Genomic DNA, 17,460 nt, shown 5'->3' with positions numbered 1-17,460 from the left:
AAGGGTAAATGCATGTATTCAAGGATATATGGAGTTTTATAGCCAATAGGCTCCCCGAAAGGAGTTAAAATGGGAGTTGTGTCAAAGTCACCACAAGAGTAGAATCATCTTATTATAAATATGAAAGCTCTGAGATCTGAGTGTACAGTCATCCCCTGGTATCCAAATCCATGGGGAATTGGTTCCAGAAGCCCCTGCAGATACCAAAATCCAAGGATGCTCAAGTCTCTTCTATAAAACGGCTCAGTACAGTCAGACCTCCATATCGTGGGCTCCGCGTCTGCGGTTATAGAGGACCGGCTGTATGTGTTTTGCATCAAAGCAGCTGCAACCACAGTGATGGGCTTTGAGGCACTCCTGAAAAAGGATTAAATGATAAAAATTTGATATTAAATTCTGAAGATTAAAAAGATGGTATCGCCCCATAATTGTTAATCGCCAAGAGTAGTATAGCATTTATTTCTCTCAGGGTAACTGTGAAAGTGGTTTCATCTCTGATGGTTTATGGCTGTGCTAAATTATGGAGAAGTAATCACGCAGAAACAAGCCTGGTTTTTGTAAAGTAATCAGTGCTTTGCGAAGGTCACTGAAACTCTGCTCTTGTGTGGTCTTTATGCAGCAAAGCAGGTATTGGGGAAGTCTTCGAAGGCCACCAAGGGCCAGTGACAGGAATTAACTGCCACATGGCAGTGGGCCCAATCGACTTTTCACACCTGTTTGTCACGTCGTCGTTTGACTGGACCGTCAAACTGTGGACCACAAAGGTAAGAAAACCTTGATTTACATTCCCAGGTAATACACAGGGGAGGAGGACAATTTTGTCCCCTGGGAGGAGTAGGGAACCTGAAGTCTCTTCCAGGAGACCTGGCATTAGGAATTTGTACAACCTCTGGTGAACCCGACCTGCCTCAGAGCTAGTTAAGCCTCACTTTCTCAGTCCATTTTATTTATTTTAACATATATAAGTAATACTGGAGAACACTCTGTAAAAATCCAAACAATGCAAATAATGATAAAACAAGTCCTCCTTCACCAATACTAAGCCTGCCCATGACATCGCCTTCATTGCCTTCCATCCCAGGTACCCTCTGCTGTCAGGTTAGTGTTGAGTGTCCAGAGCATTGCAGTACTTACTCACATACATCTGTACCTATGGAAATACAGGACTTGGGACTTGGGTTTCTTGGTTTTGGGGTTTTTTTGAGTTTTTGATGGTTTTTAAGCTAGTAAATGGCACCATCCTATTTGTGCTTTCACAAGTAATTCTGACCATGTTTGGGAGCAAGAAAAACTAGAAAAAGCCACCTAGAAGGAAGGTGCAGGAATCCAGGGAAGAAATGACAGTGGCTTAGATCAGTAGTTTGGAATGGAGAGACGTAGATGGATTTGAGAATCATTTATGAGGTAAAAGCCACAGAAACTGGTGATTGATTTGATACAAGGAAGGTGAGAGAGGGAGTCAGCAGGAAAAAACCCATGTTTAAGACTGGGGCAACTGGAGATCTGTGGTGGCATTCATTGCGGTGGAGAACACCCAAGGAGGCGCATGTTGCTGAGGAGTGATGTACAGGTCGTATTTAAGGTGGCTGGGAGGCACAATTCACAACCTTCACTACGCAGTTTGATAATTGGGACAGAAGCAGAGGGAGCGCTTTGGGCTGCTCATACAGACCTACTTGCAATCAGAACAATGATTATTAAGTCCAAGGAGTGGACTTTAAAAGAAATGCTAAAACACAGTGCAGAGAAAGAGAAATATTTAGGAAATAAACAGGAGAAATGGAAGTAGAAAAAAAAGATTAAAAAGTAACAACCCAAGAAACAGGAAAAAATTAGAATTGTTTGTGTATAGGGCTTCCTGGGTATTAATGGATAGGACTGTGTCAAGATGACAGAATTGGCTCTTAACTGTATGAAAAACGACCACACTTAGAAATTCAAACTCAAACCAAGCTGAGAAACCTCAACTATGAGATTGACACAAATCCAAAAGATAACATACTCTGTGAGGAGACCGAAAGAAAACAACCATTCTAATACATTGTCATTGGAAATGCAAATGGTACAACACTAATGGAGGGGAATTTGGCAATATCTAAAAATAATGAATGCATATTTGCTCATTGACAGAGCAATTCCCGCTTCTAGGATTCTATGCCAAAGATGTACTAGCAATAAATAAGAAAAAGACTTATGCAGAGGGATATTTGTTCAAAGACTGCCTTGAATAGCAAAACATTGGAAAAAACCCAAAAGTCCATCAATAGGACACTGGACAAATCAAAAGCATGATACATCCACATGAAGGAGTACTATTCAGATGTAGAAAAGAAATGAAGATGTCCATATGCTTATTATGAAGTGATCTCTAGAATATAGAGATCACTATTTTTAAATGAGAAACGTAATGTTGTCACCATTTAATATTTACTTATATATTTTTTTAATTTAATTTTTATTTTATAGTTGATTTACAATGTTTTGTTAGTTTCAGGTATACAGCAAAGTGATTCAGTTCATTTTCAGATTCTTTTCCCATATGGGTTATTACAGAATATTGAGCTGGGCTATACAATAGGTCCTTGTTGATTATTTTATATAAAGTAGTGTGTACACGTTAATCCCAATCTCCTGATTTACCTCTCCCCCGACCTTTCCCCTTTGGTAACCATAAATTTGTTTTTGAAGTCTGTGAGTCTGTTTCTGTTTTGTAAATAAGTTCATTTGTGTCATTTTTTTAGATTCCACATATAAGTATTATCATATGATATTTGTATTTCTCTGACTTCACTTAGTATAATAATCTCTCGGTCCACGTATCTTGCTGCAAATGGCATTATTTCATTCTTTTTTGTGGCTAATATTCCATTGTATATATGTACCACATCTTCTTTATCCATTCCTCTGTTGATGGACATTTAGACTGCCTCCATGTCTTTGCTGCTGTAAATAGTGCTGCAGTGAACATTGGGGTGCATGTTTCTATTCAAATTACGGTTTTCTCCGGATATATGCCCATGAGTGGGATTGCTAGATCATATGGTAGTTCTAGTATTTGTTTTTTAAGGAGCCTCCATACTGTACTCCGTAATGGTTGTACCAATTTATATTCCCACCAACAGTGTAGGAGGGTTCCCTTTTCTCCACATCCTCTCCAGCATTTATTGTCTGTAGACTTTGATGATGGCCATTCTGACCAGTGTGAGGTGATACCTCATTGTAGTTTTGATTTGCATTTCTCTGATAATTAGCAAAGTTGAGCATCTTTTCATGTGCTTTTTGGGCATCTGTATGTTTTCTTTGGAGAAATGTCTATTTTGACCTTCTGCCCACTTCTTGATTGCGTTGATTGGGTTTTTTTTTTTTTATATTGAGCTGCATGAGCTATTTGTATATTTTGGAGATTAATCCCTTGTTGGTCACTTTGTTTGCAAATATTTTCTCTCATTCTGTGGGTTGTCTTTTTGTTTTGTTTATGGTTTCCTTTGCTATGTAAAAGCTTTCAAGTTTCATTAGGTCCCATTTGTTTATTTTTGTTTTTATTTTCATTACTCTAGGAGGTGGATCCAGAAAGATATTGCTGAGATTTATGTCAAAGAGTGTTCTGCCTGTGTTTTTCTCTAAGAGTTTTATAGTATCCAGTCTTACATTTAGGTCTTTAATCCATTTTGAGTTATTTTTGTGTACAATATTAGGGAGTGTTCTAATTTCATTCTTTTGCATGTAGCTGTCCAGTTTTCCCAGCACCACTTATTGAAGAGACTCTCTTTTCTCCATTGTATATTCTTGCTTCCTTTGTCGTAGATTAATTGACCATAGGTGCATGGGCTTATTTCTGGGCTTTCTATCCTGTTCCACTTATCTGTATATCTGTTTTTGTGCCAGTACCATACTGTTTTGATGGCTGTAGCTTTGTAGTATAATCTGAAGTCAGGGAGCCTGATTCCTCCAGCTCCGTTTTTCTTTCTCAGGATTGCTTTGCCTATTCAGGGTCTTATGGGTTTCCGTACAAATTTAAAAAGTTTTGTTCTAGTTCTATGAAAGATGCCGTTGGTAATTTAATAGGGATTGCATTGAATCTGTAGATTGCCTTGGATAGTGTAGTCATTTTGACAATATTGAGTCTTCCCATCCAAGAACTTGGTATAACTTTCCATCTATTTGTATCGTCTTCAATTTCTTTCATCAGCATCTTATAGTTTTCAAAGTACAGGTCTTTTGCCTCCTTAGGTAGGTTTATTCCTAGGTATTTTATTATTTTTGATGCAGTGGTAAATGGGATTGTTCCCTTAATGTCTCTTTCTGATCTTTTGTTGTTAGTGTATAGAAATGCAAGAGATTTCCGTGTATTAATTTTGTATCCTGCAACTTTACCAAGTTTGTTTATGAGCTCTAGTAGTTCTCTGGTAGCATCTTTAGGATTTTCTGTATATAGTATCATGTCATCTGCAAACGGTGACAGTTTTACTTCTTTTCAAATTTGGATTCCTTTTATTACTTTTTCTTCTCTGATTCCTGTGATTAGAGGACTTCCAAAGCTATGTTGAATAAAAGTGGTAAGAGTGAACATTCTTGTCTTGTTCCTGATCTTAGAGGAAATGCTTTCAGCTTTTCACCATTGAGTATGATGTTACCTGTGGGTTTGTCATATATGGCCTTTATTATGTTGAGGTAGGTTCCCTCTATGCCCACTTTCTGGAGGCTTTTTTTCGTTAATGGGTGCTGAATTTTGTCAAAACCATTTTCTGCTTCTATTGAGATGATCATATGGTTTTTATTCTTCAGTTTGTTAGTGTGGTGCATCACACTGATTGATTTGCAGATATTGAAAAATCCTTGCACTCCTGGGATAAATCCCACTTGATTATGGTGTATGATCCTTTTAATGTATTGTTGGATTCGGTTTGCTAGTAATATTTTGTTGAGGATTTTTGCATCTATGTTCATTAGTGATATTGGCCTATAAGTCTCTTTTTTTGTGATATCTTTGGCTGGTTTTGGTATCAGGGTGATACCTCATAGAATGAGTTTGAGAGTGTTCCTTCCCCTGCAATATTTTGGAATAGTTTCAGAAGTATAGGTGTTAACTCTTCTCTAAATGTTTGATAGAATTCACCTGTGAAGTCATCTGGTCCTGGAGTTTTGGTTGTTGGGAGTTTTTTAATCACAGTTTCAATTTCAGTGCTTGTGATTGGTCTATTCATATTTTCTATTCTTGGTTCAGTTTGGGAGATTGTACCTTTCTAAGAATTTGCCCATTTCTTCTAGGTTGTACATTTTATTGGCATATAGTTGCTTGTAGTAGTCTTCTATGATCCTTTGTATTTCTGTGATGTCAGCTGTAACTTGTCCTTTTTCATTTCTAATGTTATTGATTTGAGCCCTCTTTTTTTCTTGATGATTCTGGCTAAAGGTTTGTCAATGTTGTTTATCTTTTCAAAGAACCATCTTTTAGTTTCACTGATCTTTTCTGTTGTTTTCTTCATCTCTATTTAATTTATTTCTGCTCTGATATTTATGATTTCTTTCCTTCTACTAACTTTGAGTTTTGCTTATTCTTCTTTCTCTAGTTGCTTTAGGTGTAAGGTTAGATTGTTTATTTGGGATTTTTCTTGTTTCCTGAGGTAAGATTGTATTGCTATAAACTTCCCTTTTGAGAACTGCTTTTGCCACATCCCATAAGTTTTGGATTGTTGTGTTTTCATTGTCATTTGTCTCTAGGTATTTTTTAAAATTTCCTCTTTGATTTCTTCAGTGATCCATTGGTTGTTTAGTAGCATATTGTTTAGCCTCCGTGTGTTTGTGGTTTTTACAGTTTTTTTTCTTGTAGTTGATTTCTAATCTCATAGCATTGCAGTCAGAAATGATGCTTGATATGATTTCAGTTTTCTTAAATTTATCAAGGCTTGCTTTATGGCCCAGCATTTGATCTATCCTAGAGAATATTCCACGTGCACTTGGAAGAATGTGTATTCTGCTGCTTTTGCATGGAATGCTCTATAAATATCAAGTCCATCTGGTCTAATGTGGCATTTAAGGCCTGTGTTTCCTTACTGATTTTGTGTCTGGATGATCTGTCCATTGATGTAAGTGGGGAGTTAAAGTCCCCCAGTATTATTGTCTTACTCTCGATTTTCCCATTTATGGCTGTTAGCATTTGGCTTATATATTGAAGTGGTCTTATGTTGGGTGCATATGTATTTACAATTTACAATTGTTACATCTTCTTCTTGGATTGATCACTTGATCATTATGTAGTATCCTTCTTTGTCTCTTGTAACAGTCTTTATTTTAAAGTCTATTTTGTCTAATATGAGTATTGCTACTCTAGCTTTCTTTTGATTTTCATTTGCATGGAATACCTTTTTCCATCCCCTCACTTTCACTCTCTATGTGTCCCTAGATCTGAAGTGGGTCTCTTATAGACAGCACATATATGGGTCTTGTTTTTGTATTCATTCAGCCAGTCTATGTCTTTGGGTTGGAGCACTTATTCGTTTATGTTTAAGGTAATTATGATATGTATGTTCTTATTGCCATTTTGTTAATTGTTTTGGATTTGTTTTTGTAGGTCTTTTTTCTTCCCTTCCTCTTTTGTTCTCTTTTGTGATTTGATGACTGTTGTTGTGTTTGTTTTTGTTTTTGTTTTTTTTTGCGGTACGCGGGCTTCTCACTGCTGTGGCCTCTCCCGTTGCGGAGCACAGGCTCCGGACGCGCAGGCTCAGCGGCCATGGCTCACGGGCCCAGCCGCTCCGCGGTATGTGGGATCTTCCCAGACCGGGGCACGAACCCGCGTCCCCTGCATCAGCAGGCAGACTCGCAACCACTGCGCCACCAGGGAAGCCCTGTTGTTGTGTTTGGATTGCTTTTTCATTTTTCGTGTGTGTGTATCTATTGCAGATTTTTGGTTTGTGGTTACCATGAGGTTTTGATATAGCAATCTATGTATATACAAGGTTGTTTTAAGTAGCTGGTCTCTTAATTTCAAATGCATTTCCAATATCCCACATTTGTTTTCTCTTCTCAGGATTGCTGGTTTTGATATCATATTTGTGTGTGGATGATTTACTACTTTTACTGTATATTTACCCTTACCGGTGAGCTTTCCTGTTCATAATTTTCTTGTTTCTAGTTATGGCCTTTTCTTTTCTGCCTAGAGAAGTTGTTCTAGCATTTGTTGAAAAGCTGGTCTGGTTGTGCTGAATTCTGTTAGCTTTTGCTTGTCTGTAAAGCTGTTGATTTCTCTGTTAAATCTGAGTGAGAGCTTTGATGGGTAGAGTATTCTTGCTTGTAGGTTTTTCCCTTTCATCACTTTATTTTTTTTTAATTTATTTAATTTATTTATTTTTGGCTGCATTGGGTCATCGTTGCTGCACTCAGGCTTTCTCTAGTTGCAGCGAGCGGGGGCTACCCTTCATTGTGGTGCGCAGGCTTCTCATTGCAGTGGCTTCTCCTATTGCGGAGCATGGGCTCTAGGCAAGCAGGCTTCAGTAGTTGTGGCATGCAGGCTCAGTAGTTGTGGTGCACAGGCTTAGTTGCTCCACGGCATGTGGGATCTTCCCGGATGAGGGCTCAAACCCATGTCCCCTGCATTAGCAGGCGAATTCTTAACCATTGCACCACCAGGGACGTTCCCTTTCATCATTTTAAATATATTGTGCCACTCCCTTCTGGCCTGCAGATTTTCTGCTGAGAAATCAGCTAATAACCTTATGGGAGTTCCCTTGTATGTTATTTGTCACTTTTCCCTTGTTGCTTTTAATATTTTTTCTTTGTCTTTAACTTTTGTCAGTTTGATTACTGTTTGTCTCAGTGTGTTCCTCCTTGCGTTTATCCTGTCTGGGACTCTCTGCACTTTTTGGACTTGGGTGACTGTTTCCTTTTCCATGTTAGGGAAGTTTTCAGCTATTTTCTCTCCCAATATTTTCTCAGGTCTTTTTTCCCCTCCCCTTTCGGGCCCCCTATAATGCAAATATTGGTGCATCTAATGTTGCCCCAGAGGTCTCTTAGACTGTCCTCATTTCTTTTAATTCTTTTTTCTTTATTCTGTTTTGCAGCAGTGATTTCCACCAATCTGTCTTCCAGCTGACTTATTTGTTCTTCTGCCTCATTTATTCTGCTATTGATTCCTTCTAGTGTATTTTTCATTTTGGTTATTGTATCTCTGTTTGTTCTTTAAAGCTTCCAGCTCTTTATTAAACATTTCTTGTATTCTCTCGGTCTGTGCCTCCATTCTTTTTACAAGATCTTGGATCATCTTTACTATCATTACTCTGAACTCTTTTTCAGGTAGTTGCCTATCTCCACTTCATTTAGTTGTTCTTCTTTATCTTGTTCTTTCATCTGGAACATATTTCTCTGCCATCTCATTGTGCCTAACTTTTTGTGTTTGTGGTCTCCCTTCCTCAGGCTGCAGGGTTTTAGTTCTTCTTGCTTCTGGTGTCTGCCCCCTGGTGGGTGAGATTGGTCCAGGAGCTTGTGCAGGCTTCCTGGTGGGAAGGCCTGGTGCCTACTCACTGGTAGGTGGAGCTGGGTCTTGTCACTCTGGTGATGGGACAGGGCCATGTCAAGGGGTGTGTTTGTGTTTATAGGTGGCTTTTGGCTCAGGACAACTTTAGGCAGCCTGTCTGCTGATGGATGGATGTACTCACCCTGTTGGTTGTTTGGCCTGAGGCATCCCTACACTGGAGCCTGCAGGCTGCTGGGTGGTGCCAGGCCTCGGTGCCAAAATGGTAACCCCCAGGAGAGCTCACGCAGATGAATATTCCCTGGGGCCTCCACCACCAGTGTCATTGCCCCCCCAGTGAGCCACAGCTGACCCCCACCTCCCCAGTAGACCCTCTAAGACCCATAGGTAGGTCTGGCCCAGGCTTCTATGAAGGCACTACTTTGTCCTGGGTCCCAGTGCACATGAAACCTTGTGTGTGCCCTCCAAGAGTGGAGTGTCTGTTTCCCCCAGTCCTGTGGAGCTCCTGCACTCAAGCCCTGCTGGCCTTCAAAGCCAAATGCTCTGGGGGCTCCTCCTCCCGATGCCAGACCCCCAGACTGGGGAGCCCGATGTGGGGCTCAGAACTCTCACTCCTGTGGGAGAACCTCTGCCATATAATTATTTTCCAGTTTGTGGATTGCCCACCTGGCAGGTATGAGATTTGATTATACTGTGAAAGCACCCCTCCTAGTATTTCACCGTGGCTTCTTCTTTGGCTTTATGTGCAGAATATCTTTTTTGGTAGGTTCAAGTCTTTTTTGTTGATGGCTGTATAGCAGTCAACTGTGATTTTGGTGTTTTCATGAGAGGAGTTGAGCTCGAGTCCTTCTACTCTGCCATCTTGCCTCTTCCCCTAAATTAAATATCTACTTACACATTTTTAAAAGTTGGAAAGATGAACCACACACACACACAAATTATTACTTAAAGACTGGAGGCTGAAAGGAACAGCCATACTTCTTTGAATATACCTTGGCAGTTTGGTTTGGGAACTATGTAAATATTTTACATAGTTATAAAACAAAGTAAGTTTTACAATTGGTTCTTTTTCACTGAAGTAACATGAAATCAGCTTTAGTGTGGCTCAAATTGAATGCAGAACCTTACAGTGTGGGACAATTCTAAATGACTTCAAAACCCTGCATTTTTGACTATACATTCCAGAAGAGATATATTTTAAGGATAAAAAGGACTCCCCTCAAAAATCTTCAACTACTTCTAGTACTCATATTGCTGATGGTCATATTGTTACTCTCTCTTATACTGTTGCATTTGTATCTTGATGTTGATGTTTGTGAGAGTTGATGTCATTGAGAATTCATATTAACAGCAGGGTTGAAAGGAGATGCAAATATACAAAGTTAGGTAAAAACTGTGTCATAATCCTAAATTTGAGTTGGATCTATCAGTAAGAACTCATGGTGTGTGTTACCTCTAAATCCAAAAGAATACATATTCACAGCTCTATCTACCAAAAAGGTTTAGAAACAAATGACCAATCCAATAGCAGTGACTCTTCTGGGGTCCAGATTGTGCTTTCTAAATACCAGTTCCACTAAAAGAAACCAGAGATCCTGGAAGAAATTACTGATTCTAGATCTGGAGCAGGAAATGTAGAAAATGAGCTTGGACTATTTCATCATAATAGAAAGCAAGGAAGCTAGCAAATGCTATAAATTTCTTGTCAAAGAGTTTGGAAGCCAAGCTAAATAAGCTTTTACTGTCTATAAGTAATAGATTGAGTTCATAATGATACTGAAAAAAGAAAAAAAAAACCTCATTGGTCATCTTTGGAGAATATTAGGGAGACCAACTGATTATTTTAAAAACTAATAACTAGGGACTTCCCTGGTGGCGGTGTGGTTGAGAATCTGCCTGCAAATGCAAGGAACACGGGTTCAAGCCCTGGTCCGGGAAGATCCCACATGCCGTGGAGCAACTAAGCCCATGCACCACAACTACTGAGGCTGCGCTCTAGAGCCTGTGAGCCACAACTACTGAGCCCGCGTGCCTAGAGCCCGAGCTCTGCAACAGGAGAAGCCACTGCAATGAGAAGCCCATGCACCACAACGAAGAGTAGCCCCTGCTCACTGCAACTAGAGAAAGCCTGCACGCAGCAACAAAGACCCAACAACGAAGACCCAATGCAGCCAAAAATAATTAAATAATTAATTAAAAAAACCAAAACAAAACACTAATAACTAAAGGAAAGAATCAGTCATTTATTCTGAAAGAGTCAAAGATTTGTTCTGTTTTTTCTGTGATTTGTATTGCAGGGTTACTAAATAGTTGATGGGAGTAGTTTTTCTTTATAGACATATTCCAGCTATTACGGGAAGAAGAAATGATAGTATTTGAATATTATCATTTTGCAACCACTAATGATCTAAGCAATGGTTATTGCTGATAACGTCTTAAAAATAGAAACCACCTTCATAGTTATGGAAGTATACAATACCACCTTTGAAGTAGGCTTGTCCCCCAGATCAAATCTGAATCTTATCAATCTACCAGATCTCTGAATTTAGAGGCAATAGGAGATACAGATGTGAAATGTTAAATAATACCACAGGGATGCAATCAGCCAAATCCAGACTGGGGACATCTGTAAGACAACTGATCTCATTTCAGCAACAAAACCAAAAAATTTTTTTTCAAGGAAAAAGAAAGAAATAGAGGTGGAAGCTATATGCCAAAACAAAATAGAACAAAACAAAACTTGAGACATTTCAACCAGTCTCAAAATATGGATCCTGTATAGATCTTGATTCAAGCAAACAGCCCATTAAAAAATTAGAAGGCTTTTAGGGAAATGTGAATATTGACTGACTATTTGTTGATAAATATGAATTATTATTTTAGGTGTCATAATGATATTGTGATCATTTTAAGTGGTTTGACCTTTAAGGAGGTACACAGAAATATTTACAGAAGAAGTTACATGATGTCAGGGATTTGCTTCACAGTAATCTTTTGGGAAGGGGAGAGCTTATGGTTGTAGATGAATAGGATGAGCCATGTATTGATAAATATTGAAGTTGGATATTCTATTTCTAAATATGTTTGAAATTTTCTATAATAAAACTAAGAAGGCAAAAGAGGAGGGAGTGATCAACAGTAACAAATACTTAAGAGAAATAGCATCGAGACTGCCACATGTCCCTTGTATTTAGCAACTCAACTGGTGCCCATGGCAAGTACAGTCCCATTGGAGTGCATTGAGAGTGGAACACAGATTAAGGAGGTAAGAAGTGAGAGGAAAACAGGAAGTGCTGAAGAAAAATCCAGAAGCTTGGCTACAGGGAGAGGAAGATGGAAAGTGGAGAGAGGGTTTTTCTTCTTTCTATTCTTTCCTTTTATTAAGACTGTAGAGACTCTTGAGGATATTGCTGTTGTGGAAGAGCCAGTAAAGAAAAAGAGTAGAAAAAAACCTATAAGCATAAGGCAGAGAGAAGATCCCGAAAATGTTGGAGTGAATGGGATGCATAGCATAGGCAGGGGGTGAGTTTTACATTTGAGCAGTGACACCTTTTTCTGGTGTAACAGAGGAACAGGAAAGGATGGGGGCAAATATACATAGGTGTGTAGGTTTGGTGAATGAAAGCAGAGAGAACTCTCGATTGATTCTGTTTTCTCGGTGAGGTAGGAGATGAAGTATTCTGCTGAGTGGGAAGTGCTGAAGGGAGCAGAAGGGAGGTGCTGAAGGGAGCAGGTTTCAGTTGGTCACAGAAGAGAACAGGAAGGGCTGATTAGGGAAACAAAGATGGACTCGGGCAGTGTGGAGGACCCAATTGGGTTGGAGACCAGGATGTTTCAGTGGCATCAGTCTTCAGGGCTGACTTCCTGAGAGAGCTTGGCAGCACAAATATGGACAGGGATGAGATGGACAGTTAGTTGGACCCTGGGCTGGAGGCTTGCCATAATATGATGGAAGGACAACAGAATATAGGATTTGGAGATGTGGACAAGACAGTGTTTGATGTTAGACTAAGGATTCTAAGCTGGAGCAGGAAGGAAATGAAAAGAGAAAGAAAGTAGGACTTCCCTGGTGGCGCAGTGGTTAAGAATCCGCCTGTCAATGCAGGAGACATGGGTTCAAGCCCTGGTTTGGGAAGATCCCACATGCCGTGGAGCAGCTAAGCCCGTGTGCCACAACTACTGAAGCCCACGTGCCTAGAGCCCATGCTCCGCAACAAGAGAAGGCACTGCAATGAGAAGCCCACGCACCTCAGCGAACAGTAGCCCCTGACCGCCGCAACTAGAGAAAGCCTGCGTGCAGCAACAAAGACCCAACACAGCCAAAAATAAATAAATTAGAAAAGAAAAAGAAAGTAAAGGGATTAGGGGGTTGGAAGGCCCTATAAGATCAAAGAACATTATGAAGACAGTAATTGGGTAAGAGAATTAGTAAATTTTTAGAAATTGTTAGAATTAATAAATTGTTAGAAAGTGGGATGTGGGCTTCCCTGGTGGCGCAGTGGTTGAGAGTCCGCCTGCTGATGCAGGGGACACGGGTTCGTGCCCCAGTCCGAGAAGATCCCACATGCTGCGGAGCGGCTGGGCCTGTGAGCCATGGCCACTGAGCCTGCGCATGCGGAGCCTGTGCTCCGCAATGGGAGAGGCCACAACGGTGAGAGGCCCATGTACCCCCCCCAAAAAAAAAAAAAAAGTGGGATGTTTGGATTTAACATTTCACAACTGAAATAATTGCAAGTGATTTAAAAAAAAAAGAAAAAAGGGTCCAGGATGTGGTCATGTCTGTAACTGAAGTCCAGTGAAGTTGTAGTTCACTGGAGATGAGGTAGTCATGGAAATAAAAGGTCAGGGTTCTAGTATACTGTGTGCTTTGAAGTGGGCCAGGATAATAATGGCAAAATAAGAATAGAGAAGAAGATGGTGATCCAGGTGCTAAAGTCTTCAGTGAATTAGGAAGAGAGATCAAAAGAGGTAAAAGGTGGTACAGACAAGTGGCCTGAGCTTAAAAGAAGCAGGACTTTTTCCTGGAGGGCTAAAGAGCCTTGAAACAGCCCTGGAGAGCAAGTAAGAAGCTGACTGTCTGTCTCACTGTTGTGAAATAGGATACGCCATGATGAACAGCTTCTACTTGAGGAAATGGCATGGGAGGTGATGGGTTTGAAACAGGCAGTCAAGGGAGTTTTCAGTGAGAAGGCTGAGAATGGAGGCACATGACTTTACTATGGAATGAGACACGGAGGGCATGGTGGAAACATCTGGAAAAGAGGGGGAGCAGTGAGTGGTTGGTTCAGGTGAAATAAGTACTAATAGAGATTTCTAGAAAATGCTACGAGAGGGACCACCAGAATGAGGAGGAAAGATGAAAAAACTGAATTCCAAACAGGATGCTAATTTTGCAAATTCTAGTGAGGATAGCATGAAGGGAGAGAGGATTAAAACACATTACATTGCCCTCCCCCCACCAAGTTTCATCTTTAAACCACAGTCAGGGAAGGCTTCCCACTGAAGCAGAAACTTCATTGGAGTAGTTTACCTGGCAAACCATGGACCAGGTTGCATTCCTGGCAGCTGGATTAACAAATGAGCAGCCATTTTCACCCAAATGGCTGAAAGCAGGTATCCAGTTAGGAAATGACATGCAGTGAGGCTGGAAAGATCAGTGTAAACTTGATTGTGTAGATTTATTTTTATTTTATAAACAGTGACACGTCATTTTGTGAATGAATCAAAATTTAATTTTAGGGAGTTTTTGATGGAAAATGATTTGGAGGGGTCGGGGAGGAGGGACCAACATTTATTGAGGTCATAGTGTGTGCTAGTCATTGTGCTAAATGTTACATACGGTGTTACATACCTTAGTCCACAAAGTCCTCACAGTAAAGTTATGAGTAGATAGTGTTATTCCATTTTATAGAGGAAAAAGGCATAAGAGAGCTTAAATAACCTGCCTGCTGTGCTCAGTGAGAAAGTGGGGAAACTGGGATTCGAACCCAGGTTTGTGTGACCCCCTAACATGTCCTTTTCCACACCAGCATACTAAGCCTAGAGACAGGAAATCCAGTTACAAGGCTAGTTAGATCATCCCGGTGAGAGCCATGATGTTGGCAGTGGCAGAAACAGTGAGCTTGTGCAGGAGAACACAAGTCTGAGAGAGAAAATCAAGCACGCATAATGACCAACTGACTTGACAGGGGAATCAGTGACGATCCTGATGTTTCTGCCTTTGGCATCTGAGTGAAAGAACGGTGGCGCCACTGACTGAGACAGGAAATAGAGGAGGAGCAGCAGGCTTCAGTTGGGGTAGAAAATTAGCATTCTGAGGCACACTCCAACTGAGGCGCCTGAAACTTTCTCAAAGGTAATTGCAAAAACAGCAGCTCAGGGGCAAGAGTGGAGTTAAAACTACAGCTATGACAGTGATCAGCATACAGTTAGTCATTTACTCCAAGGGAGAAAATTATGAATAGACTGTGGATGGAAGATGACAAGGGTGTAACCTTGGAGCTGATGATGTTGCAGGATGAGGAGGAGTACCCAGATCAAAAAGGCAAGAGGGGGCTTCCCTGGTGGCACAGTGGTTGAGAGTCCGCCTGCTGATGCAGGGGACGTGGGTTCGTGCCCCGGTCCGGGAAGATCCCACATGCCGCGGAGCGGCTGGGCCCGTGAGCCATGGCCACTGAGCCTGCGCGTCCGGAGCCTATGCTCCACAACGGGAGAGGCCACAACAGTGAGAGGCCCGCGTACCGCAAAATAAATAAATAAATAAACAAGGCAAGAGGAAGGTGGCGTGGAGCTCAGTGAGCAATTTGAGTGGAGCCTTGAGGACAGATTGTAGGTGGCAGCAGAGTGAGGAGGGAAGACAGTAGACATCGAAAATACAGACTGCTCTTCCAGCCATTAGGCTGTGAACTGAAGGGCATCCAGTGGTGGCCAGCAGGGAAGGCCGGGCCGAGGAAGGATTTGGTTATTATTCTTTTTGAGAGACTTGAGCATGTTTGTGGCCTGAAGAGAAGGAGCCATTGAAATGTATAGATCAACAGTGGATGGTTTGAAAAATCGAGAACGGTGATATCAGGTGCCCATGCAGGGTTGGGGTGTGGAGAAGAGGCAGGGCACCGGAAAGACTGGAGAAAACAGGTTTATGGATAGATTTAGGTAATGGTAGCAGAAGGGGAAGCAGAGAATGACAGAAGGTCCCTATTTTCTGGTGAAGTCAGAGACACTTTTATCTCTGATGGGAACTGGGATGTGGCAGGGAGAGCAGGGAGGTTTAGATCAGGTCCTGTGAGAGATGAGACAGGGCCCTGACTCCAGAGGATGTCTGAACTGCACCAATTTGAGGACCTGCTGGAGCTAAATATCAAAGATGCATTTCACAGGCAATGTCTAATTTCAGTTTTACAAGAATGCTAGGAATTGTGGAAAATTGTTGTTGATGAATCTCTTAGGTCTTTAAAAACCTCCTGACTCTGACATTCAGAACTGTCCACAACCTGTCCCCAACTTACCATAGCAGGTTGACAAATTCAGGAGTGGGAGATCTACCACTTATCTACAATTCTAAACAAAGGGCTCTCAAAGTGTGGCCCCTTGATCAGCATTAGCTGGGACTTAATACAAATGCAAACTCTCTGGGCCCCACTCCAGAACTTTGCATCAAAAACGCTGGGAGTGAGGCCTGGTAATCTGTGTTGTAATTAACCCTCTACGAGATCCCAGTGCTGCTAAAATTTGAAGAGCTGTGCTCTAAACCAATGTGAAGTTCTGTTTCAAATTCTCTATCCTGCAGAGCCGGGGAGGGGGCGTGGGGGGACAGTTCAGTTATTTTCAGGAATCTCTCCTTTCTCTTCAAGGTTGTGTTAGGGACTAGAGAGCTAGTTCAGGATTCAGGTAGGAGAGCGAAAACTACTGTCCCACTTCCCAGCCAGGTTTCATGATATAATTAGTACCTTACGTGTTCTGCCCAGAGATTTGTACTGTGAACATATTTGAAACCCTGAATTAATCATAACCTTTTGTGGTGATGTACTGGGAACAATGGTTACACTTGGTACTCTTGACAACATTAGGTAGGGTCTTTCTCCTCTTCATAATCTGAACACACATAAAATTTAAAGGAAACGGTAGCAACACCTCCTAAAATTACTAGTGACTTTTGCAAGACTATGCCTGAACATAACCTTCTTTATATTAATAAAAAGAGCAAAGTGAAAATATAAATATTGTTTTGAAAATACTGGAAATCAAGGCTTTTGGTTTTTGCTTTTTTTAAATTCTTGTTGACAATGAGAATTTTCAGAAAGAAATAAGATGGGTAATTATTTTTTAGTTCCTTCTGACAATAATGGTTACCTTGCTAATCTTCATTTTAAACTCATTGGATAACTTAGACTTCTTTAATCATTTAAACAAAGGTGAAGAACGTTATGGTGGAGGCTTTCTCGATAATCGAGTTAGTGGTACCCTCACACTTAAGATCGTGTTTTAGTCTATTCAGGCCGCTATAACAAAATATCACAGACTGGATGGCTTATAAACAACAAAAATTTACTTCTCACGGTTTTGGAAGCTGGAAAGCCCAAGATTAAGGGCCAGCACGGTCACATTCTGGTGAGGTCCCCTTCCTGGTTCATAGCCAGCACAATGTCCTCACTGATGGAGGGGCCTGGGGAGCTCTGTGGAGGTCTCTTTTAGAAGGGCACTAATCCCATTCACAAGGGCTCCACCCTCACGACCTAATCACCTCCCAAAGGCCCCACCTCCTAATACCATCATGTGTGGGGATTAGGATTTCAACATATGAATTTTGGGGGGATACATTCAGACCATAGCAGATTGCAAATTAAATAACATAAGGAAGAATCCTTAAGTCAGATTTTTAAAGTGGCTTCAATATAATACTTTGTGCATAAAAATAAGTACTGTGTAGCTCATAAAGGATCCCCCCCCCAAAAAAAAGGTTTAAAGGAAAACCAAACAACAGGGAAATTTGGCAA

General features: G+C 40.9%; 1 protein-coding gene across 1 annotated transcript in view; it reads left to right on the top strand.

Annotated features, from left to right (window-relative positions):
- DYNC1I1 (dynein cytoplasmic 1 intermediate chain 1) overlaps positions 1-17,460 on the top strand; it is a gene marked incomplete at its 3' end in the record, with an annotated part of 339,428 nt that overhangs the window by 264,744 nt on the left and 57,224 nt on the right. The window contains exon 14 of the mRNA XM_079712020.1: positions 620-764. Within this exon, the coding sequence (XP_079568146.1) occupies positions 620-764 (145 nt within the window). The remainder of the gene's footprint in view (positions 1-619; positions 765-17,460) is intronic.

This window comes from Hyperoodon ampullatus (assembly GCF_949752795.1).
Source record: "Hyperoodon ampullatus genome assembly, chromosome: 9".
Classification (NCBI taxonomy): domain Eukaryota; kingdom Metazoa; phylum Chordata; class Mammalia; order Artiodactyla; family Ziphiidae; genus Hyperoodon; species Hyperoodon ampullatus.
The sequence above is the reverse complement of the archived record's forward strand: the minus strand, read 5'-3'. Positions and strand labels throughout refer to the sequence as shown.